Source organism: Myxocyprinus asiaticus, chromosome 26 (assembly GCF_019703515.2).
Source record: "Myxocyprinus asiaticus isolate MX2 ecotype Aquarium Trade chromosome 26, UBuf_Myxa_2, whole genome shotgun sequence".
NCBI lineage: Eukaryota > Metazoa > Chordata > Actinopteri > Cypriniformes > Catostomidae > Myxocyprinus > Myxocyprinus asiaticus.
The window spans coordinates 16,172,077-16,197,288 of NC_059369.1; the positions used below are offsets into that span (position 1 = coordinate 16,172,077).

The 25,212-nt window shown below is 39.0% G+C and overlaps 1 protein-coding gene and 1 pseudogene across 1 annotated transcript; both read right to left on the reverse strand.

Moving 5' to 3' along the window:
- Positions 1 to 347: 347 nt before the first annotated feature.
- On the reverse strand, positions 348 to 7,823 carry LOC127417434 (long-chain fatty acid transport protein 2-like). The gene is made up of 10 exons (XM_051657496.1): positions 7,319 to 7,823; positions 6,484 to 6,693; positions 6,249 to 6,407; positions 5,833 to 5,957; positions 3,649 to 3,843; positions 3,401 to 3,491; positions 1,206 to 1,404; positions 1,016 to 1,113; positions 727 to 857; positions 348 to 632 (listed from the first exon to the last, which is right to left on the reverse strand). The coding sequence occupies exons 1-10, from the start codon at positions 7,788 to 7,790 to the stop codon at positions 456 to 458; spliced, it is 1,857 nt and encodes a 618-aa protein (XP_051513456.1). The 5' UTR covers positions 7,791 to 7,823; the 3' UTR covers positions 348 to 455.
- A 2,139-nt stretch (positions 7,824 to 9,962) lies between these two features.
- Positions 9,963 to 19,304, reverse strand: LOC127417441 (long-chain fatty acid transport protein 2-like; annotated as a pseudogene).
- Between the last annotated feature and the right edge of the window lie 5,908 nt (positions 19,305 to 25,212).

A 25,212-nucleotide genomic window follows, 5' to 3' on the forward strand; every position in this document is an offset into this window, starting at 1 on the left:
ACACCTGTTATATCACTTCTGAAGACATGGATTTAACAACTGGAGTCTTATGGATTACTTTAATGATGCCTTTATGTGATTTTTGGAGCGTTAAAATTTTGGCACCTATTCACTTGCATTGTATGGACCTACAGAGCTGAAATATTCTTCTAAAAATCATAATTTGTGTTCTGCAGAAGAAAGAAAGTCATACACATCTGGGATGGCATGAAGGTGAGTAAATAATGAGAATTTTCATTTTTGGGTGAACTAACCCTTTAATAGTTTTGATGATTTAATATTATTCTAAAATGTGTAAAATAGTATAATAAAGAATGACTAGGAGTGGCCACACTGTTGACCGGAAATGTAAATGGATCCATGATTTATTAAGTGTTAATATGTGTATATTGATCATTAATAAGCATCTCTGTGCCTTTTGCAGTTTAATTTTCAGCTAAATAAGAGTTTTTATGTCACAGTCTCCTTTGTCCTTCACTGATCAACATAAAAATCTCTTCTGTCATGGGAACAAATGTCTGTTCAGAGTCATCCAGGAAGAAAAGTTCATCCCGGATGGTGTTTGGGCTGAATCCCTCCTGCACCAGCCGCCCCTTGATCTGTTTAAAAGTTCCTGTCACTTCAAGTGTGTTCTGATGAGGAAACATCCATAAGTGAAACAGCAGTAAATAACATGAATAAAATCTAATTGCATTTCTCTCTGAACTCTTCAATGGTGACTGTCACCTGTATTCTGATGAAGCGTGGTATGGCATAGGCAGGTAAGACATTCTTAACGTGAGCGTATGTGGCAGAACCATCAAACTCTGCCCCGTCTTTGAGTTTCAGAGCCGCCATTCCGATCCGTCCCTCGTGACCTGGGAGAAAGCGGCTTCATTAGAATACCAGAAAACTGATGGAACAATTAATGTACCAAACAAACTGGTCTACTAGTCTGACTGTGACAGTCATTGAATGTGATGTGTGTTGTGTGTCAGAATAAATAAAAACTCCTTTTCCTTTTAAATGCAGTGACCTGGTAATTTAACTCCGTAGACGTTTGCTTCTTCAATGAAATCCAACATGATCAACATTTCAGACACTTCAGTTGTTGCAACATTTTCTCCTTTCCACCTGACTCAGCAGAAACACATGAGTTATATGAATGTATACTACTTTATTCTCATCAATGACATACACAGTCATTTAAACAGAACATGTCTCACCGGAACGTGTCTCCAATGCGATCCTGGAAGTACAAGAATCCGTCATGGTCAACTAGAATGAGATCTCCAGTGTTGAAGTAAACATCTCCTGTCTGAAACACATTCTTCAGTTTCTTCTTCTCTGTCTGTTGAGGGTCTTTAGCATAGCCGTTAAATGGAGCGATATTACTGATCTTTGCCACTAACAGCCCAGTTTCACCTGAAACAAACAAATCACATCATAGCTTTGTGGTTTACTACCCCTCACGAATCAAGAACCTTTTTTTTTTCATTTCATTACATAAACCCTTTCTCAACAGCAGGAAAAGGAGATTATGTTTGTTACGATGAGCTAACGCTAGCTTGTGTGAACATTAGTAACCTGAACGAACCTCAAACAGACCTGTTTAAATAATCTAAACCAGCTAAATAAACAATTAAAACCACAATACTCTATTCTGATTAAGCGCAAACACCATTCTGCAGTCTGATGTTTCTAAATGATGACCGCACATCCAGGAATAAAGTGATATTTCACCGGTCATCCGGGTATTGTGAGTCATCTTTCCTACTTCGTATTGCTCTGCGATCTTTGAAAGTATGCTAATAAAATAATTTAGCAAATCAATATTTCACGTCCATTTATTTATTTGTTTGTTAATTAGTTATTTATTTGGCATGTATTCTTGCAATGAGCAGAACAATGAGCAACATGAACACGTTACCAAACTCTGACTCAAGCCAGAGGTGGAATTCAGCTGTTTCTGGAGACTCCATGCTCTCTTTCTTCTCACATAGTAACAATTTCAACTCAAATCAATATTACATGTTCATCTACATATTATTGAGTAATTTCCCATGTAATAAGCATATCGATCAGCTTGGCTGGTCATCTATCATGGCTGAACTGTCTGTAAAAAATAACTAGATTGCAAAAATAATTTGATTGTGTCAGTCACAGACCAGCATTACCCATCTAAACCAGTTAAAAGAACAGTTCAACCAAACATGATACTTGTGGTACTTTTGTTACGATTCACTGTTGTCTGCCCTGTGTTTTGCCTCTGTTATCTGTTCCACCCGGACTACACTTCCTATAATCCCCTGCCCTGAACACTTCCAGCTGTTCCCTATTGTTCTCACCTGTGTGTAATTTACCTCGTTTATCCCTGTATATATATTGCCCTGATGTCTATGTAACCTTTGTCAGTTGTTATATGTCTGTGTGTTTTGACCTTTTGTGTAGATCCTGTGTTTTCCCCACCATGGATGTTTTCTTTGTTCCTGTGTTTTACCCGTTATCCTGTACTTTGTTTATTTTATTAAAGTATGTTTCGCTGCACCTAGATCCAGCCTCCTATGACCTCCTTCCTCACGTTACAACTTTAATGGTTTTTGTTTTGACAGATGTGGTCACTATAAACTTTCCTTTGTATGGAAAAGAGCAGCATGAACATCCTTCTAAACATCTATTGTGTTCCACAGAAGAAAGAATGTCATGAGGGTTTTGAACAAAACATGACAGTGAGTAAAAGATGACAATATTCATTTCTGTATGAATTAATCCTTAAAGGGATAGTTCACCCAAAAATGAAAACTCTCATTTACTCACACTCATGCCATCCCAGATGTGTCTGACTTTCTTCAGCAGAACACAAATTAGTTTTAGAAGAATATTGCAGCTCTGTAGGTCTGTACAATGCAAGTGAATGCTGGCCAGAATGACATAAGAGGCATAAAAGTAATCCATAAGACTCCAGTGGTTTAATTCAGGTCTTCAGAAGCGATATGATAGATGTGGGTGAAAAACACACCAATATTTTAGCACTTTTTTTTACTATTTTTTAGGTGGCTGAATGTGAAAGTCACTTCCACACCAGAATGTAGAAGTGAAAGTGTAGATTTACAGTTAAAAAAGGACTTAAATATTGATCAGTTTCTCACCCACACCTATCATATCACTTCAGAAGACAGGGCTTTTAAAGTTCTGATCACCATTCACTTGCATTGTATGGACCTGCAGAGCTGAAATATTCATCTAAAAATCTTCATTTGTGTTCTGAAGAAGAAAGTCATACACATCTGGGATGGCATTTTTTTTTTTTTTTTTTTCTCAGCAGGGACATTAACTTCAACTGCCGATGTGTACGGTTTCTAGAAAAACACACTGCAGTAAAATGAAGCAGAATGCATTACTGACTGCAGGTAGCTTTTACCTGGAGGGACTTCAACACAGAATCCTGCAGAATTTCGTACTGGCTCTTCAGTCTCCGGGTCAAATTTAATGAAGGCATAAGGGCAGAGCATCTACAACCACACCCACACAAACACACATTTACATTAATGTTCTAGCATTTATCAGAGATTCATCTACAACAACTAACTACAGAAAGTGAATCCTGTTAATCACAGCAACATCTAAAATTTCACATATTTTAGAATTTCATTATTATGATGCAGTGACCTTATGCAGCGTGTTCACTCTTCCTATTGAACCGACTTTTCCAAGATAATTCACAAATCCCATGTTTCCCTCAGTCGCTCCATATAACTCGCAGATCCGCACGTTCCCAAATCGCTGTATGAACTCTCTCCATGTGTCCGCTCTAATCCCATTGCCCACTGCCAGCCGCACACTGTGATCATGATCTGTGTCTCTCTGAAGAAACAATAGAAACAATACAGTTACACCATTACTGCATCAACATAGCAAGTTGATTAATCTGACGATATTTGTTCATTTTTAGATTATCGCATCGGCCAATATCTGAGCCTGACTGGTATGAGTCAGTTCCAAAATTAAGTAAATATGTAAAATAAAAAAAAAATAATTTCAGCTATTTTTTGTGAATACCATTTGCTGTCTACAGGGTTTCTGCAGGTTTTATGTAGCTAAATTTAAGACTTTAAGACCAACTAAAGAAAAGTTAAGGAATCAATTGAAGGGAACATAATACATCAATATGTTCTCTAAATGTAAATGTCTAGGGAGCACATGAACAGTCATATTTATAGCAACACTTCAAAGTTGACAAATGCAACTTTCAATAGATCTCCTTTACTTTATAACTTATTTTACAAAAAGTATCTTGAATACCTCTGCTCCCAACCACCAGAATGTGGAAATAACTTTTACCTTCTGATCGGACCCATTGTATCAGCTATATTCCTCTACAACTCTGCTGTGTCACTTACTGACAGATGAAGCAGCACATACCACCTCCTATACTGTTCAATGAATATATAGCGATCTAATGTTAGCTGTGTGGTGCAGAAATTAGGCATAGTCTTCACTCTAATATAACTTAAAAAGGATGACCAGATTTTTAAAGTCTCAAAACGGGACGTGTGTGTGTGTGTGTGTGTGTGTGTTTACACGAGGGATCATAAAAATTGCATTTTGCTTTTATTTAGTACTGCCCTTTAGAAGCTATTTGATATAACAGATCCTCACATATATTCCACAAGACAAAATAGTAACTGTATTTACACACATGATCCTGTTCAGAAGTTTACATTCCCTTGGTTTTTAATATGGTGTGTTGCTTTCTCAATGATCAAAGATGGACTGTTTGTGTAATAATTGTTCATGAGTCCACAATGTCCACTTTTCTTAAAAATGAAAACTCTCTCATTTACTCACACTCATGCCATCCCAGATGTGTATGACTTTTTCTGCAGAACAAATTAATATTTTTAAAAGAATATTTCAGCTCTGTAGATCCATACAATGCAAGTGAATGGTGCCCAGAACTTTGAAGCTATAAAAAGCACATAAAAGCAACATAATATTTTTTACTATCAATTCTCCTCCCTGCTCTGCAGGTGGTGACATGCACAAAAAATCTATTTTTTATCTGTTTATCACCCACACCTATCATATCACTTCTGAAGACATAAATTTAACCACTAGAGTCATATGGATTAATTATGCTGCCTTTAAGTTCTTTTTGCAGCTTCAAAATTTTGGTCACCATTCAATTGCATTGTAAGGACCTACAGAGCTGAGAGAATTTTCATTTTTGGGTGAATTATACCTTTATACTCAATCAACAGCATTTATGGCATACTGTAATGTTGATTATCACAAAAAATTATTTTGACTCATCCCTCCACTCTTTAAAAAAAAGTGGTTACAGTAAGTCACTTACAATGGAAGTGAATAGGGCAAGTACATAAATGCTAAAATACTGTTTCAAAAGTCTAGCTACAAGATGTAAACATACAGTATGTGTTAACATGAGTTTTAATGTGATAAAATTGCTTATTAACCATATCTGTGTTATAACCTTAAAAAGTAATATCCAAAACCTGGATTACAGGGTTTTGTTGTCATGATTATTGGATATAACTTTACAAAGATAAGGTTAGTAAATAAATGTATCACACTTAAATCATGTCAACACATAATGTTTACATCTTGTGGCTATACTTTTGAAACTGTCAGTGTATTTCAATGTTTATGGACCGGTCTCTTTGGCTTCCTTTGTAAATGCCTCACTAACCACGATTTTTACTTGTTTTTGTTCTTTTTTTTTTTTTTTTTTATGAAGGATGGATGAGTCAAAATTAATTTTTGTGTTAATCAACATGATGAGCTTTCCTTTACCTGTAACCTTGATTCTTTTGACAGATGAGGCCGTTTTACCTTAGGTGTGTTGCACAGGTATCGCATGATCTCTCCAATGTACTGGATGACCGTCACCTTGTGTTCCCTGCAGTCATCCCAAAACCGGGAAGCAGAGAACTTCCTCCTCAGCACCACTGTCATCCCTGAAAACCGTGGAAACAGAACAGGTAGTTCCGCCCCAGACTTACACCATTGGAGCCAGAAGTTGACATGTCAGGCCGCTCAAATACACAGACCAATGTTTTGAAAGAAAATGGTCTATTTTATGTTTACTATATGTGCTTTTTGGAGCTTGGCAGTATAAATCACTGTCCACTTTGCTTGAATGGAAAACAGACACTTGAACATTCTGCTTTCATATTTTGGTGAACCCAGTTGATAACACTAGTTTGTATTTCTGCTTGCTATTGGATTAGGGCATGTAATGTAATTACCCCGCTCTAATGCTCCTGAGAGGCCGATGAGGAAGCCAGCGCTGTGGTACAGGGGCAGATAGATGTAGATGACATCACAGGATGTGACACCTAACATTCTCAGCAGGAACGCTGCAGCCCATAATCTCTCGTGATTTATTACTGCAGCTTTAGGAAGACCTGCAACACACACACAACTGCCTAAGCAAACACAACACGTCTCACACACACACCTGAGAGTGTTTGCAAGCTTCACCTGTGGTGCCGGAGGTGTAGATATAGAGGGCGGGGCTCTTGATGCTGATGTCATATCTCAGGCTGAGGGGTGGGGACCCTTCAGATGCAGAGATGACTTCAGCGGACAGATTCACAATCCCGTCTGTCTCACAGCTGTCTGACAGCACATACACAGACACGTTCTGCTTACGGAGAGACGGAAGAACTTCAGCCACTGCCGGTGCCAAATCTGCAAAAATAAAAAAAAAGCCTTGATATAGTTGTTTTAAAAAATACTTATAATTAAAACATTGAAAGAATGAAAAATACAATTACAAATAAAGGAATATAATACAATAGTTAAAATAATTAATATGTTTTAAAAAATAATATTAAAATAAATAATAATTTTAACTAAATATCAGTGTAAGTGTTATCTAAAAAAAAAAAAAAAATGCTCAGAAAAAAACTTTCTTGCGGCAACAGGCAAGGGCGTAGTCACGAAATTACTTTTGGGTGGGCCTCAATAAAAATGGATGGTCCAAGTTTACGACCATTAAAAAAAAATAAAATAAAATAAAAAAAATAAAAAAATTTCTCAAAACAGAGAAGCGGCGCATTCACACAGTTCTTTCATACTTTTAAAAATCCGAATTTATGCATTTTTAAAATATTTTATATATTTGAAGTTAAAAAAAATCTCTAATATTCTGGTTCACCCCGGCCCACCCTTGGCACTCTTCGCTTTTTTAAATTATTATTATTATTATTATTATTATTATTATTATCTCTGTCTTCATGTTGTATTGCTTGTGCACTGGAAGCTTCTGTCTCCAAGAAAAATTCCTTGTATGTGTTATCACACAGATTTTCACCTGCATCAGTGATGAGGACTGCAGCGTTGCAACAGTTGCAGCAGTGCACTAGGGATTTGCTCCTGATGTTCGTGTTCAGGAGCGCGACCGTGCAGCCCAGTTTGGCGAGAGCGAGCCACGTCCACACGTACAGCGGCGCGTTCCCGTGAAAGAGCGCGACGATCTGACCCGCTCGCACATGCGCGTAATCCCTTAGCGCGTTCGCGACTCTGTTACTGATTCTGTCGGCGTCGCGGTAAGAATAAAACTCTCCTTCAAAAATGATAAAGCGTTTATCCGGATGATTCCTCGTGGCGTCCTGAAAACATTCCAGTACCGTGTAACAGGGCGTTTGGCTCCTGAATTTAGTCATTAATCTCACGACGTTAATTAGTTTGAGTACATACATACATTCTTTAAAAAAATACGGGAATCGAAAATGAATAAAAAGAGGCAATAAAATAGCCAAACCAATGAGAAACGAATAAAACATGATGGAGAAAGAGTTCCTGTGAGTTTCGAGGTTTAAAGATCTTTCCAGCCCAGTATTGTTGTTCAGGTTTCAATAGCCAATCGGTGTGAAAGGCGGTGACTGACAACTGCCAATAATATTTTATTGCTTGCAACATAAAAGTTAATAAACTCCAATGGTAATCTGTAGTATTCAATGATCGTGGTCACCATGAAAACTGCTGTGAGACTTTTGCGAATTTTCACTCGGGTGATCATTTAAGATGTAGATTTTCTCCACATTAAACAAGGAAACAGGTGTCATGTTCTAGGCGAAGACTGCGAGTTCAGTGTTCTTTTCAAAAGAGGGCGAATTCCAATCGTAAACATCCCTTTGACTCACTCTGAGCTCTTGATGTAGGCACACTGAGCATCAATGTACCCTTCGCTAACAGTCTTGTGGAAGGGCCCTGAAGAGCTGTGATTTAAAAAAAAAAAAAAAAAAAAATATATATATATATATATATATATATATATATATATATATATATATATATATACTTTCCTTTCCTTTGGAACCACCCTTCGTGGCGTCCCATTTCATAAATGCCGTTTGTCTTGTCCCTTGTAAACACGCACAAACACTAGTTCTATGTATATAAAGTATTTAGGTCTTGTAACTGGTCATCATTTCTCATTCAAACCATTTTGATCACTTTTTTTTATTTTTTATTTTAATTGGACCTAGTGTGAGAATACACTTTATTCACAGTATCGCCATCTTTGATTTTTGACGAAAATGAAAACGAGGCTTTGGGGGATAGACTTACAGTCTCTTCAATGTCACGCACGGTATAAATCTGTATAAAGCTAGATCATGTCTGATTTTCTACAACTCGTGTGGGGTTTTGTGCCTACTGGATGTTCTTGGAAAGATACTATTTCAATGTTTTGTCCGTGAAAGGACCCCAAAACACTTTAAACTACAGTTTAGCCCATTGAAGAGACTACGTCTATCCCTCACATCCTCGTCGTCATTACCATCAAAAGTCAAAGATGACATTCCTGTGAAAAAGTTCTATGATGCCTTGATCCCGCCTATAAAAAATATATTTTTTATATTTTTGATTTTACCTGACAGTTGTGACTTTATTTCTTGCAATTGCAAAATATAGCCAAAAGTCGTAATTATGAGAAATAAAGTTAGGAAAATATAGACTTTTTATTTTTTATTTTATTTTATTTTCTCTCTTTATTTTTTCTCTTCATTTTCTCTTTCTTTCTATTTTTCAGAGAAAGATAAATGAAGATACAAATGATTAGCAAAATGCTATTTAAATGGTTTAAGATGGGGGATGTCAACCCACTGAACATGTCAACATTTCAAACGTAATTCATGTCAACTTCACATTTTCAGATACTGGTGCTTGTTATTGTGAATTCCCGCTCAAACTCACCACTCACTTCTGTGTGCACGCCGTTGGACTCACTACTTCATTTGCGAGAGTAGCATTGTGAACTTCAAAATGGTAAAACCCACAAGTAAGCATTTGTACAGCATTTCACCTTATGCTTAGTTTCCCTGTAAAAGAGATCAGTTTGGTCTAGTCTAGGTAAAAAATGCAAATTTAGTGGGTTAAGCTTATAAAATAATTATTATTTTTTCAAATACTTATTGAGGGGAATAAAAGGTAAACAGCTATATGAACTTGTGAGGATAATCATTCAAATCCATGCTACTCAGTAAACACAATTTTGCTTCTCACTAGACTAGATTGGCAACAACCTTTGCACCCTGACTCCTGGAAGTCAGCCAATCAGATTTCAGCTATTGAAACTATTGGAAAACTCTTGCTATTTTTGTGTCCAATATGCAGTCTGATGCTGAGACTGTGAAAGCATCAGATAAATTCACTAACAATCATTAGCTGTCTTCAGATGTGTAACTATTAATATTTTTTAACACTTTTACATAATTTATTATTATGGCTTGCATGTTTATTTTGAGGAAGGGCTCGTCATCCTCAATGGCGGCCACAGGTTCATTTTGGGATCAGATGATGTAGTTACAGCATCTACCAGCAGGGGCAAACTGGACCATGCTAACCAGCCAAACCCTGCCCTCTTGAGTTTAATCAGGTTTTGTAGCCTCACTGTGGCCATAATTGAAACAATAACATACAAAAAGTAAATACATTTAATTGAATCACAGGAATGCAAGAGGTAAACTAACACTGATCACAGACATCAAGACACTGATGACAAACAATGCAGATAAACTCTGATGCAAGGTACTTTTAATCTAGTTGCCTGTAACTGATATAGTTTTATATACAAAATGTTAATGTATTCAAACAGGAGAAACAGCTGATCTGTGTGGACAGACATTTGATCATTAGCAAGCGATAACTGGGTTGGAGTCTGTAAAAGTCTCTAATTTAAATTGACGTTTTCACACTAATAATCTGTTCTTCTTTAGTACAGCAATAATATATTATCCTACATAATAATACTAATAATATTATTAATAATGACACACCACAGAATTGATGTTAATATTGTTATCATAATAATATGATAGTATGCCCCAGTGCATTTACCAGACTGGACAAACAAATCAAAGTTTGATGCTGCCAGATAAGATCTCCTCAGATGGAGGCAGTTAATGATACAAACATTCACTTGTGCTCACACAGCAAGTACAAAGATTCAGAGGTCACTGTGGGGTCAAAAATCAGCTTGCATAAGCTTCAGCTTAAGCTGTTTAAAGGTCCCGGTCACTTCCATAGAGTTCTATAGAGAAGCATCCAATAATATCACCTTTTTATAATCTTCATACAGGTTTATTATGTCTTATGGGCAGGGTTGTGAGGGTTACTTTTCAAATGTATTCCACTACAGATTACAGAATACATGCTGTAAAATGTAATTTGTAACGTATTCCGTTAGATTACTCAAGGTCAGTAACGTATTCTAAATACTTTGGATTACTTCTTCAGCACTGGTAGATTTTTTCACTTGTTTTGACTATAAAAACTCTGCCAGTACAGTAAGACAAAATACACATGTTAAAAATACATTCACTGAAAAACATAAATATCTTATGCAGTGTTGTTTCTAAAACAAGATAAATCAAACTGATCTTGTTTTAAGGATTTTTAGATATTTTTACAGGAAAACAATACAAAAATTATTATCAAGAATATGATTTTTGCCCTAATATCAAAGGTCTTACTAGAAAAAAGAAATTATGATCTAACGTGAATTTTCTTGATAAAAAAATATGATCGGGTCTGGTAACGTGCATGTAAACTGGCTAGAAATAGCATTTTAGCTTGGCGTAAAGATGACAATTTACACAAGGTTTATTTCTATTTCTTCTGCTCCAAACTTACTTCAGACTTACTTCTCTGTTTGCTCGTATGAATGTAACACATCATAAGACAGTGTTTCACCGCTGTTCAAATGCACTTTGGATCGCATCATTTATATGTATAAATGTTTTTCATCTGAAAGGACTAAATATTAAATGAAACAAATGAAAATAAAATGCAAAGTAATCTCTTCAGTAATCAAAATACTTTTTGAATGTAACTGTATTCTAATTACCAATTATTTAAATTGTAACTGTAGTGGAATACAGTTACTTATATTTAGTATTTTAAATACGTATTCCCGTTACATGTATTTCGTTACTCCCCAACCCTGCTTATGGGAAAAATTTTACCTGAATTAATATAAATCGAGGTCGTGCATAAGCAGGCAGGAAACTACAGACATGGTTAAACATTTTGCAGCAGTCAAACTCCATTCCACCTCTGATTTTCACTGCAGCCATTCCAATGCGTCCCTCATAACCTTAACAAACACAGATGAACACATGGAGAGGTCAGTGATGTCACACCTGAAGAACTATTCATGATATTCAGACCAAATGCAACATCAAACCTGGAAGTTGCACTCCGTAAACATTCGCTTCCTCGACAAAGTCCACCATACTGATGATGTCAGAGACTTCGGTGGTCATCACATTCTCCCCCTTCCACCTGCCCACAAAAACCAATCATAAGCGTCTTGTTTCTTAGGTAGATGAGCAGAGTATTTAAAACGTGTTTGAAAACGGTCATCATTATGTCATCTTGACAAAGTGGTCTGAAGTGGTCCCGAGGGGTTCTGATGTGGTCTGAAGTGGTTTATTGGTGGTCTGATGAGGTCTAAAGAGGTCTAATGGGATCTGAAGTGGTCTAATGTTTTCCATAGGGGATCTTATGTGGTCTAATGTGGTCTGAATGTTTTCTTGGAGGTCTGATAAGCTCTAATGGGGTCTGAAATTGTCTGATGTTTCCTCTAGGGGTTCTGATGTGGTCTGAAGTGGTTTCTTGGAGGTCTGATAAGGTCTAATGTGGTCTGAAGTCATCTAATGTGGTTTCTCAGTGATCTGATGAGGTCTGATGCTGTCTTATGGGGTCTGAAGTGGTATGATGTTTTCTCTAGGGGTTCTGATGTGGCCTAATGTGGTCTGAAGTGGTTTCTTGGAGGTCTGGTTAGGTTTAATGGGGTCTAAAGTTGTCTGATGTGGTTTCTTGGGGATCTGATGAGGTCTAATTAGGTCTGATGTTTTCTATAAGGTTTCTGGTGTGGTCTAATGTGGTCTGATGTGGTTTCTTAGGGATCTGATGAGGTCTAATCGGGTCTGATATGGTCTAATGAAGTCTGATGTTTTATCTAGGGGTTCTGATGTAGTCTAATGTGGTCTCAAGTGGTTTCTTAATGGTCTGATGAGGTCTAATGGGGTCTGAAATCATTGGATGTGGTTTCTTGGGGATCTGTTGAGATCAGTGGGGTCTGATGTGGTCTAATGAGATCTGACGTGGTCTCTAGGGGCTCTGCTATGGTCTAATGTGATCTTATAAATTTTATTGGTCTGTCTTTTAAAACAATTTTAAACTTTCTGAAAAGGCTTTGTCAAGCTAACATCAAAGTTTGTCTCTACAAACTTTATCTATGTAGTTATTTCTGCAATTTTGTTTGGTGCCCCTAGAGGCACAGAAATTACACGTTGTAGCTTTAAACATTTTCTAAAATACTATATTTGACAACAGCCCAACATGGAAATACCTGAATGTGTCTACGATTCTGGAAGTAGATAAAATTGTCATTATCAATCTTAATTAAATCCCCACTGTTGAAATACACATCGCCACTCTTCAACACATTGTGCAGTCTCTTTTTCTCAGTTTGCTGCTCATTTTGAGCATAACCCACAAACTGAGCTATTTCTGTGATCTTCGATACCAGTAGCCCTGTCTGCCCTGAAAATAAACACACACATTTTTCAAAATGTCAACTAAGTCTCCTAACTTACCAGGATGCACCTCAAGAAGTTGCTCGAGTGACTGCCCAGAATGTGCATGTTAAATACTACAATTTGTTTTTAGCCAGTTTTACAGTAATTTCAGACTGTTCCCTGAGATATATTTCTTACTGGAAGCAATTATTCTTTGCTGGAGTTGCTAAAGGGAACTCTAGAGATAGATCAAACATTTTTACCCCCTCTCCCGTGTTTCATGTTTATCTGTGTGACCACTGACCTTTTGGCACCTCGATGCACAGGCCTGTAGAATCTCTGACCGGCTCGTCTCGCTCTGTATCGTATTTAATGAGTGCATGCGGGAACAGTTTCTGTATTACAAGAGACAAACATGTTAAAGTTGACCTAATACTCGAGTCATGAGTTCGAATCCAGGGTGTGCTGAGTGACTCCAGCCAGGTCTCCTAAGCAACCAAATTGGCCCGGTTGCTAGGGAGGGTAGAGTCACATGGGGTAACCTCCTCGTGGTCGCGATTAGTGGTTCTCGCTCTCACTGGGGTGTGTGGTAAGTTGTATGTGGATCGCAGAGAATAGCATGAGCTTCCACATGCGGAGTCTCCGTGGTGTCATGCACAATGAGCCATGTGATAAGATACGCGGATTGGCGGTCTCTGAAGCGGAGGCAACTGAGACTTGTCCTCCTCCACCTGGATTGAGGTGAGTAACCGCACCACCACGAGGATCTACTAGGTAGTGGGAATTGGGCATTCCAAATTGGGAGAAAAGGGGATAAAAAATTAATTAAAAAAAAACTAATATTCTCCAGTGAAAAGATCTCAGAGTTTCTGACGTGTGCAGAAATGCAGTTGTACTTTGTGCAGTAAGCTGACCCATCCAATAGCTCCTATCTTTCCAGTGTAGTTCACAAACCCTACATTTCCCTCTGTGGAGGTGTAAAACTCTCTGACTTCAATTTTGCCAAACCAATTGAGGAATTCCCTCTACATGTCTGCCCCCAATAGCCAAACACACACTATGGACTTTATCATCTTCTCTCTGAAAAACACAAACAAATGGATGATATACAGAATTAATTGGCAGCTTTAGGACAAATGTCTGTGTCTGTGCAGTTATTCATCTGTTATGAGAATCAAACAGATAATAAACAGATTATATATTAATATAATCCCTCCATATGTTCATTTAATAATCAGATGAGCTTGGATGACTTTAAAGATGTCAGTGACAACATCTTTAATAACATGTCAGTGCTGGTATTTACAGTTCAGGGTACAGCGAAACCTGAAATCAAACATCATAAAACGTGATCTACTCCATATATGTCATTATACATTCAGCATATCTGTTTCATTGACTCCTGATGCGTTATTCCAAGTAAAGGCCAGTAGCTATTCCCAGATCGGCACCCGGCTCTTAAACTTCTCTCTCATTGGGTGACAGGATGATCACATGGCACTGTGAGATTGGAGCTCATGTGCTCTTTCAGGATCCAGTTTCAATGACCAAAGTTAGATTGTTTACATTTCACCCCCCAAACTATGACTTCCATGAATTAAAACCCAAATCTGTGGTTTAATTAAAAACTGTCTGTGAATTCATGAGAGTGAAGATGTCTTGAGCTGTGTGAAGTGTGTAACTGCACTGAGAGAGTCCAGACAGACAGTTAGAGTAGAAATAATAAAGCTATTTGTAAGAACCAGCTGTGCTGAGGTCAGTTTACAAGAGTAACAACTGTACGAATACTACTGAAAACACACACACACTATCACACACACCCCACGACCTCACTGACCGCACTGAGCTGCCAGCACTCTAAATCTGTTTCACAGTCAGATGACTTTCACATTGACAAAGACAACTGTAATTTAATGTGAAGTATGTTACTGTAAACTAAAGTACTGTAAACCACTATTATGTACTACATACTGTACTTTCATACACCAGTTAATAGAAATACTCTGGTGTGTGTTAAAAGAATGTTCCAGGTTCAATACATCTTAAGCTGAATCAACAGCATTTAGGGCATAGATAAGTCTTACTCGTCCCTCGTTTATAAAACAAAATGGTTACAGTAATGCTGCGTTCCATTCAACTCGGAAAGTTGGATTCTCAAACTTATTACAAGGAAAAGAGCAATGGAATGCCACATGAAGTCAGAATTCCAACTTGGAAACTTGTGGGGAAATTCTCAACACAGATTTCGCCGAGATGCAGGTGCGTGATGTCACACAAACATGTTGGCACTCAGGGAGATATACAAAGTAAGTGATAAACATTCTTTTTTTTTTTTTTTATCCCCTTTTCTCCCCAATGTGTCATGTCCAATTCCCACTACTTACTAGGTCCTCGTGGTGGCACGGTTACTCACCTCAATCCGGGTGGCGGAGGACAAGTCTCAGTTGCCTCCGCTTCTGAGACAGTCAATTCGCGCATCTTATCACGTAGCTCGTTGTGCATGAGACTCATGCTACTCACCACGATCCACGCACAACTTACCACACACCCCATTGAGAGCAAGAACCACTAATCACGACCACGAGGAGGTTACCCCATGTGACTCTACCCTCCCTAGCAACCAGGCTAATTTGATTGCTTAGGAAACCTGGCTGGAATCACTCAGCACGCCCTGGATTTGAACTCGCGACTCCAGGGGTGATAGTCAGCGCCAATACTCGCTGAGCTACCCAGGCCCCCTAAACATTTGTTTTTATTAAATAATATAGATAAATGAGTTAAAGTTCCTACATTACAAGATATTAAAGCTTGTTTAACAAACACCTGCAGAAACAGGTGTATAAAACATGGTAAATTATACTCCCTTTTGATTAGCATACAGCTGTAGCACAAATGCTAGCGTTGCAGCATTGTTTATCAGTTGGGTTGCTAGGAGACGTCTCTAGTGACAGTTGAACCCCTGCTAAGCTAACAGGAGTGTTGCAGTTTTGTTTCCCTACACGTCATCGTCCGAGCATTTGGCAATGGAATGCATCTATGGTTGGAGTTCGGAGATATCAAGTAGGAAAATCCTACATCATTAGGCATTTACAATGGAAGTGAATGGGGACAGTCCATAAATGCAAAAATACAAGATGTAAACATTATACATTTTAACATGATTTTAGTGTGATAAAATCACTTACTAAACTTGTCTGTGTAGTGTTGTATCCAATAATAGTATTTATGGACTGGTTCCATTCACTTCCATTGTAAGCACTTTAATATAACAATGATTTATTCTTCTTTCTTTTTTCTTTTTTTTTTATTCTTTTTTTTTTAATTATGTGGAAATCAACATCATCCACAAATGTTTTTAATTGAGTTTAACTTGCATTGAATCCAGAACATTCCTTTGATCTGTACAGTGTCTACTGGTGTCAGTCCTGTACCTGATGTGTGTTCCACAGATAGTGCAGAACTTCTCCAATGTACTGAATCACAGTCACTTTATGTGATCGACCCTCTTCCAGAACTGAGAGGCAGAAAACTTGCGATGCAAAACTATAGTTGAACCTTAAAATGAGAGAAATAAAGATTATTTTAATTGTAAACTATACACTTACGTGATAGTATTATGAGAATAAAACATGCAGATTGTGAAATTTGTATTTAGTATGTGAGGGTCTTTCACAAAGAGAGAGAGAAAATTATACACTGAGTCCCTAATAACAATTAGTGGCTCATACACACTCAAACAGACACACACACCTGTTTCTACAGAGCCCAAGAAGCCGATGAGAAAGCCCGCTGTGTGATATAGAGGAAGAGTCATGTACATGACATCACTGTCTGTTACGCCATTAGAGGCTAACACAGCGAGAGTGGCGAGCAGACGCGTTTGAGTTATCACTGCTGCTTTAGGATGACCTGAAAAACACACACACAGCTAACTTCATCTCTGTATTAGTGCAAACCCTCTTAAAACACATTCAGGTCTGACACACTAACCCTTATATTCCTGTAGCCGTACAATTTAAAGGAATATTGTGTGTGTGAGTGACCTGTGGTTCCAGATGTATATATATGTAGACTGCAGGTGAAGTGAAGCATACATTTGATCTGAGCGTCTGAGGAATGGCTGCGTCGGTTGATTCTTGCATTGCTCTGCTCAAACTCTTTATACACAATGATTTGAGATCTTCAGCCATGATGAAAACCTTCACTCCGTCCTGCTGCAGATCTTCAAACACCTCTTCTACAGCACCCTACAGCTCTGAGACGACAACAAAACCCAAATGACACAATTAAACCACATCACAACAACAGTAACACACTACAACACTGTTGCAGCTCTCAAATCTCATTCACGTTTGGTTCAGATTAAAAAATGGTGCACTGATGCGTGGATGTGCCACGGTGGTCAACTAATTGACTAGTCGTCCAATAACTGACTAGTCAATTAGTGAGGTCGACTACTAACATCAATAATTTTAGTAGTGGTGGTTTTAATGGGAGATGCAATTTTAATTTTAATTCTTCAAATTAATTGAGATACGCAACTTCTTGGAGAGTGTATTTGTGTGATTATAGCTTGCTGTGCACAACAGTGAATAACAGTTAGCACAGTAAAACCATCTGCAAGAAGTTTCATCTCTTGAATGCTTTAAGATTAGTCCATTTATGCACCGCTGCTGTTTCAGCCATCAAAGCGCCGCATCAACAACACATTACAAGGCGATCGCTGTCGGACGTTAAATCCTCTGCTGTGAGTAATACTCCCATATTTGTGAGGTGCTTTTGAGAGTTTAAAGTCTTTTACTGATTAGGTCTGACAGTGTTTAAATAAATAATTACAGTAAAAAAAGTTGTTTTTAAAGTCATTTGGTTACATTGAAGCGAGTTATTCGGCGTCCAGGATGCACATAAACAGTTTTGTGCCACTCTGTATTGGAGCCTTTCTTATTTCATACTTTTCTTACTTTGTTAGCTTTGTGCAGTAAGATGCTATAGTTGTTTAGCCTATATTTTGTTGAATATTCATTAGTTACCACATTGAAGTGCTGCGCTTAGCGACCGTATATCCCTCTGAAACATGTCTGATTGGGGTCACATGAAAATAATGGAGCCTAATTCAATATTATTTTCCATAACACAGCCTAGTCATTTAGACAACCCACTGTCTAGTCGATTATGAAAACGTGTAGTTTTGCACATCCTTAGACGCGTCACACCCGGTTTGGCATTCGTTCTTGCACGTTTCATAACGAGATGGTTTGAAAATATGGAATGAAGAGTGAGATCTGAGAGCTGCATCAGAGGAGATTTTCAATATATAACGACCTAACTTTGGGTCTGTTCCTCACATAAAGCTGTTATATGAATATTAAACAGTCATATGGACCACTTGAGATGTACTTTTATGATGATTTTTGAAGCTTGAAACTGTGAACTGCCATTGCAAAAAAAAAAAAAAAAAAAAAAAAAAAAAACAATATATATATATATATATATATATATATATATATATATATATATATATATATATATATATATATATATATATATATATATATAAGGATAAATAAAAAATTATCCTTTGTCTTCCACTGAAAAGAATAACAGGATACTGGTTTGGAACTACATTGGAGTGAGTAGAAATTGTTTAATTTTTGCTGAACCATTTCTTTACATTAATATAATAATGATTATAACTAACCCAAACCCTAAAATATGACTTGTGGCTTTCTTAGAATTGCACAAACACAGCCTCTTCGTGAGCCATTTTATGTTTGTTTCCACTTTGAGATGCAAATGCAGTGGCCGATCGGTCGCTCCTCTCACCTGCAGACGCGATCAGGAGTTTCACGCCGCTGCAGCATCTGATCAAACTCGTACTCAAACTCCGTGCGCGGATGCTGCTGTTGTTGAGCGCGCACGCGCAACAGAGTTTCGCCAGCGCGAGCCAGCGGAAGATAAACGCTTGCTCGTTCAGCATGAACAGAACCGCCGTGGCCCGTAACACGTTCGCTATTCTGTTGCTCTCTCTGTCCGCGTCTTTAAACGTGTAACTTTTATCATCGAAAACAATAAACGGCTTGTTTGGCCGCGTTTCGACCTGCTCGAGCCAGCGCGAGAAACAGAGGTCGCCTTCTTCTGCGTGAAGCAAACTTGAGTAAAATACGCAACAAATCAGCGTGATAGAGAAAATATGTCCAAAAATATGGGGAAAACAGTCTGAGAATTAGAGGATACGATCAATCCGGCCAAGAGAAGCGACTGAACGAACATATTTGAGTTAAACAAACAAACAAACGCGACCAGTTTTATATTTGCCTTTCAAACAGCTGAAGAACTTTAGTTACAGAGTAGACTCTTTGTTTTTCTTGTGAAGGCGGAGCGACACGGATGTGATATTGACACGGTTTAAAGTTTCATTCAGCTCAGAGTTGCTTTAAGTGTTTGCAGCTCAAAATCCCTTCTATCCCTATTAACTTTTTCAGAGTAACCAAATTGGCTCTGCTGGTGTGAACCCAATTGAGCTGGTTAACCATCTTGCAAAACACAGTTTGCAGGTTGAACACCTCTGGCAAGACCAGATGACCAGAACAGGGCACACACACTTAACAAACAGACTTAAGAACACTCTATTGTGGACCATTTTAGCCCTATGTTTTCTTTGCGTTTACATATTTTTAAGAATCATGAGATTTGTGAAGTTTTAAAATATCCTAATTACTGGCATGGACAGAATGTCTGTCTCTGAGTGATGATGTCATAATGGTCTGTCTGCTTCAGCTGCTTCTTTTTGTCTCTTGTACCCCTTGCTTGCTTCTTTTCTGGATCATTTCCACTAAACACTTTAATGCTGATCTTTAGCTGTCTTGCAGGCCCTGGCATATTTCCTTTAGGAAATGCAAATGTTGTTGTTTTTTAACCCCCTTTGAGCTGTGGAGGTCTCTTGGAAGAATTGGGTCACATATTATCAGTGCACAGCCTACTCAAAATACAGAAATCTAATGATGAAAAAAGCTGGCCTAGACAACTTGTTAGTGAAGAGCCTGAAACTCAGTTTAGAAACTACCCGGATCACCATTATTACATGACTGGGAGCGCTCATGGACAAATCCTCACTATGAAGGATGCAGCAGATATTCATATACATGATCTTGAACATAATATGGTGAATGTGCTCTAATTAATTGTCTGGTTTTACATAAGCATTTTGATCCAGTAGCTCTGGTTCTGTGCCAGAACTGCGGTGTGTTCACAGGAATGTTGCATCATTAACCGAACGCACAGAACGAGGAGTAATGTCAAGACAAGCATCGCTATCAGTGCTTTGAGTAAGTCCTGATAGCAGCTGTTTTACTCTAGCTGATCAAACTCAGTGACCTCCAACTATAAAAACACAGGCTGTTCATTCATTTGAACATATGCTATCAGCAAATTCTATCATCTATCTTACACTCATGCAGCTCTCTGCAGTGGATTATGTTTTCAGGGATGCAGTACAGCAGATGTATGTATCACTGGTGAGACAAAATTACAGTCCTGATTCCCAGTATGCACAGTAGGAAACCAGTAGTATGCCAATCCTGTGACTGAAGTGTCGTGCTGGAAAAGTGGTAGAATGGACTACGTTTGAACTTCTCAAGGTCAGAGAGATGGCAGGGTGCCATGTACTGATAAAGCTCTTGTTCACTGTTTTGTTTATGTAAACAGGTTTTGGGAAATGGGTTACTTAGATTTCTTGAGTTATCAAATGCTTAGCTGTTATTTTCTACTTGCAGTAAAGCAACTGAAATTACTGTGAGTGACAGTCACACATCTCAAACACTCCCATGAGGTTATGAAATATCTCTAAATCTTGATCAAATGTGAAATTTGATAAATGTGTATAATTTAGTAAAACAGGGTTATTGAAACTACTCATGTTAGAAAGAAACCAGTCTGGTTACGACTGTAATCTTGGTTCCCTGAAAGGAGGGAACAAGACACTGTCAGTAGCTGATGCTATGGGAACTCCTCCCAGGAGTGATGATCTCTGAAGCCCTTTAAAATCATGCCAATTATTAAATAACATCATTCAATCAGGGGCCTGTGTAGCTCAGCGAGTAAAGACGCTGACTACAACCCCTGGAGTCATGAGTTTGAATCCAGGATGTGCTGAGTGACTCCAGCCAGGTCTCCCAAGCAACCAAATTGACCCAGTTGCTAGAGAGAGTAGAGTCACATGGGGTAACCTCCTCATGGTCGCTATAATGTGGTTCGCTTTTGGTGGGGCGTGTGGTGAGTTGTGCGTGGATGCCACAGAGAATAGTGTGAAGCCTCCACGTGCGCTATGTCTCCGCGGTAATGCGCTCAACAAGCCACGTGATAAGATGCGTGGATTGACGGTCTCAGAAGCGGAGGCAACTGAGATTCGTCCTCCGCCACCCGGATTGAGGTGAGTCACTACGCCACCATGAGGACTTAGAGTACATTAGGAATTGGGGAGAAAAAGGGGAGAAAAAAATAAAAATAACATCATTCAATTGAACTTGAAATCATGATCGCCAAGGAGACTGCTGTCAAGATTTATAGTGAAAACGAAATTACATTTTGGTCTGTTCTCACCCAAAACCCACTGGATCGCTTCTGAAGACACTGATTAAACCACTGAAGTCATATGGATTACTTTTATGATGCCTTTATGTGATATTTGGACCTTCAGAGTTCTGGCCACCATTCACTTGGATTGTCTGGGCCTACAAGCTACAATATTCTTCTAAAAATCTTTGTTTGTGTTCAGCAGAAGAAAGAAAGTCATACACATCTTGGATGGCATGAGGGTGAGTAAATGGTGAGAGAATTTTCGTTTTTGGGCGAACTATCCCTTTAACATCCATGGGACACCGGATGCCTTACGAATTATAAGCAAGTGCAATGGCATTGACAACTCAGTGAGAAAGTCTTTACTTGGAGACAGCTAAGCCTTTTGAACAGTCTCCAAAGCAGACAAAGATCTAATCCTTCAGTCTGAATTGACTTGTATGGTCAATGCACATGCCTAGTGCCCTCATTGGGCAAAGCATGTGCAGTCTCTGTGCCTTGTTTGATTAATTGTAAGGTTACCACCTGAGCTTTGAAGGGAGTGGCCTAAACCTTGGGCACATACTGTAACCCTCCCAAGGCTTGAGAATGGCTTTAGGCGAGCCCAATCCAAATTCTAAACAAGAATCATCGACCAACAATGCCTGAAAATCCCCCAATACATTTAACCGTAGCAAAAGTGAGTAGAAGCATGGTCTTCAGACCCACAGCAGTGACATTCACTTTGAGGATGGATGGAGAAAGCCCTGCATCCAAACGCTCCTGCAAAAAGTGAAGCACTCTCTGCACAGGGCGATGCACTGGGTCCTGACCTCGGGAAGAACACTAGTTAGCGTAAACTTGTAATTTCAAGGTATACAGCCGCCTCATCGAGGGGGCTCTGGCCTGTAGTATGGTGTCAAGCACAGGCTGCGGCAACCCTATTGTGCCAGAAAAAAACCTGTTCAGAGGCCAGACATGAAGTCTCCACAGCTCCGGCTGGGGATGCTAGATCATGCCTTGACTTGTGAGAGTAAATTCCTCACAGGAATTTCCCATGGTAGAACATCCAACAGCTCCTCTAGCTTCGGGAACCAAATGCTGTTGGGCCACTGCAGCACAACCAGCAACACGGTTTCCCTGTCTTCCCGAGCTTTGCACAACACTTGGTGTAGCAAGCGGTTGGGAATGACGTGTATTTGCGTTTTGCTGGCCGTATGTGATGTGAGGCATCCAAGCCCAGCAGAGCCTGGGTCATTGAGTACCCAAGGTGACAGTGCGTGGTTTCCGAGGCCAAAAATGCAGTGTTGTCCTAATGGATCAGACACTGAACCTGCACATCTGTCTGAAAAGCTCTCAGAGCCAGGAGGATTGCAAGCAGTGCTAAGCAATTTATGTGCCACATAGTTTGCACACCTGTCCAGGTGCCGAAGACTGGTTGACCCTCACACAGGGCTTCCCAGCCTGGGTTGGATGCATCCACTGTGACAAACTTCTGGCTACTTGGCTCAGTGTAACACTCGTCTTAAGAGAACAAGGCATTCTCTAAATTGCAAGGGCGGCTATACAGCGGCATGACACAAGGAGACGTAAGTGACTGCATAGCCACTTATAATGAGGCATTCTTATTTTAATGGAAGAACCTTGGCTTGAACTGAGACTTTACCCCCTCGAAGGCTAATTTCAAAAGTGGTCTGTGGCGAGGGGCTATTTTGTACATGAAAGTAAGCATCGTCCAAGTCTACTGACACAAATCAGTTGGACGGACGTGACCAAATCTGTCTCTTGGTAACCATCTTTAACAGAGACTTGTTAGTGTCCAGTTAAGGTGTCTCATATCCATTGTGGGCCACAGCCCAACTTCTTAAGGCCTACAGAAAGTACTGCATACGCCTCAAATCCCCATGTTGTGACATAGCAATGTTCTGACACGTTGCCAACAACAGTAAAACAAGCACTGAAAGTGACCTGCATTGTTCCACAAATTCAGACCTTCTTGAGTGTCATGGAAAAACACTGCATACGTCTTACTTCCTTGTGTTGCGACATGGCAGTCTTGTGAATGACAGGCCATGAATGAAGTAACCAACGTCACACCACAAACTCGTTCCTGGCTCACAACAGTGGGGAAAGCGAAAGGGCTTCTAGGCGACATGGAGGTGAGATAAATCTGTGTTGCAAAATGGCAGTCTCCTGGCATGCTGTTAACAACAGTACAAACAGGGCGAAACTGTCATGTGTTACAGAGGATATGTCACGCTCTCAGGCCAACAGGGTTAACGCCATTCATCCTCTTTTTTTTTTTTTTATTTCAAGGTACAAGTGAGCAACTTCAAGTCAGTCTCAGTTTTCCCACCCACTGGGGAAATTACAGTAAGTGCCTCACCTGAGCACATACATGTCTCACTTATGAAAGCCCAGCTACAAAATATCCCTGACATCATCACAACTGCCTAACGTGAACGATAGCAGCACATCAGAGCGGGCCGCAAATAGCCACGGGTGCACTGCAATGGGCGAATCCACTCAAGATGAAGAAGAGAAGAGACGCAAGGCTCAAACCGAAAGCATAGCGTCTTGAGTTCCATGCGTTTACAGTGAACACAATCAGTTGCAATGGGCGCTGCTTATATAAAACAGCCCTCGTGCCTGTCAGACAAAGGGATACAGTAAATCACTCACAAGGTGGAAAATATTTGCGAAACGCCATCTTGGAAAAAGACTTTGTTAAGCAAACAGCTCTTATGTGCTTTACACTCAAAACACAACTACAATCACAGAACATCAAGCTCCATCTGCCAATAAATTGCAGTTATTTGAAAAGATTAACAGATTGTCACTCCTGGAAGGTGTTTCCATAATCATATGTTTATTTTTAAAGTACAGTCAGTTATGTTGTACTAATTGCATGAAGTAATTTTCTTGAAATTTTTGCTAATACTACTAATAAATAAGATTAGCATAACTATGCAGGTTTGGGGCTTATTTTGGCGACCTACTCATTGAGTGTTTGTGATGTGAAAACTACAGAAGGTCTTTGTGAGCATGTGATAGTTGTGGCTGTAAAACACCTCTGTTTAAATAGAGCTGCTCTTTTGTATTCTGTCTTTGACCAGCCATTGTACTACAGTAAGCTGCATCATTTTTTATGCCATATCACTTATTGTTATGCTACTTTCTACACGTTCTTACCCATTTTTAAATGAAAAGATACTTGAGGCACCATTTGGGGTTCCTCAGATCGTTTAACTCACAGAACCCTTTGGAGAACATCTAAGCATCCTGAAGGGCAGTTTTCTGAGGAATTCACAAAATAAAACCAATGTTCAAGAGCTTTAAGTAAAGGGTTATTTAGTAAATGTTTTGAGGCACGTTAAATGTGTTAAAGTTCTTTGAATAAATAATAGGATTTTTTTTTTTTTCTTGAGAGGGTTCTTCTAATGTGTAATAAACCTCAATATAAATGTGGCCCATATCTGCAGTAGCCTAGTTATCGTTAATGGGTGATCTGTTTGTCTCGTAAGACGTGTTAAATGTTTTTTACTGCGGCTTCTGGAAGCACTTTATTTGGTGTCTTCTGCACCGCACAGGAGAGTAGCCTAATGATCATAAATCACTTTGACTT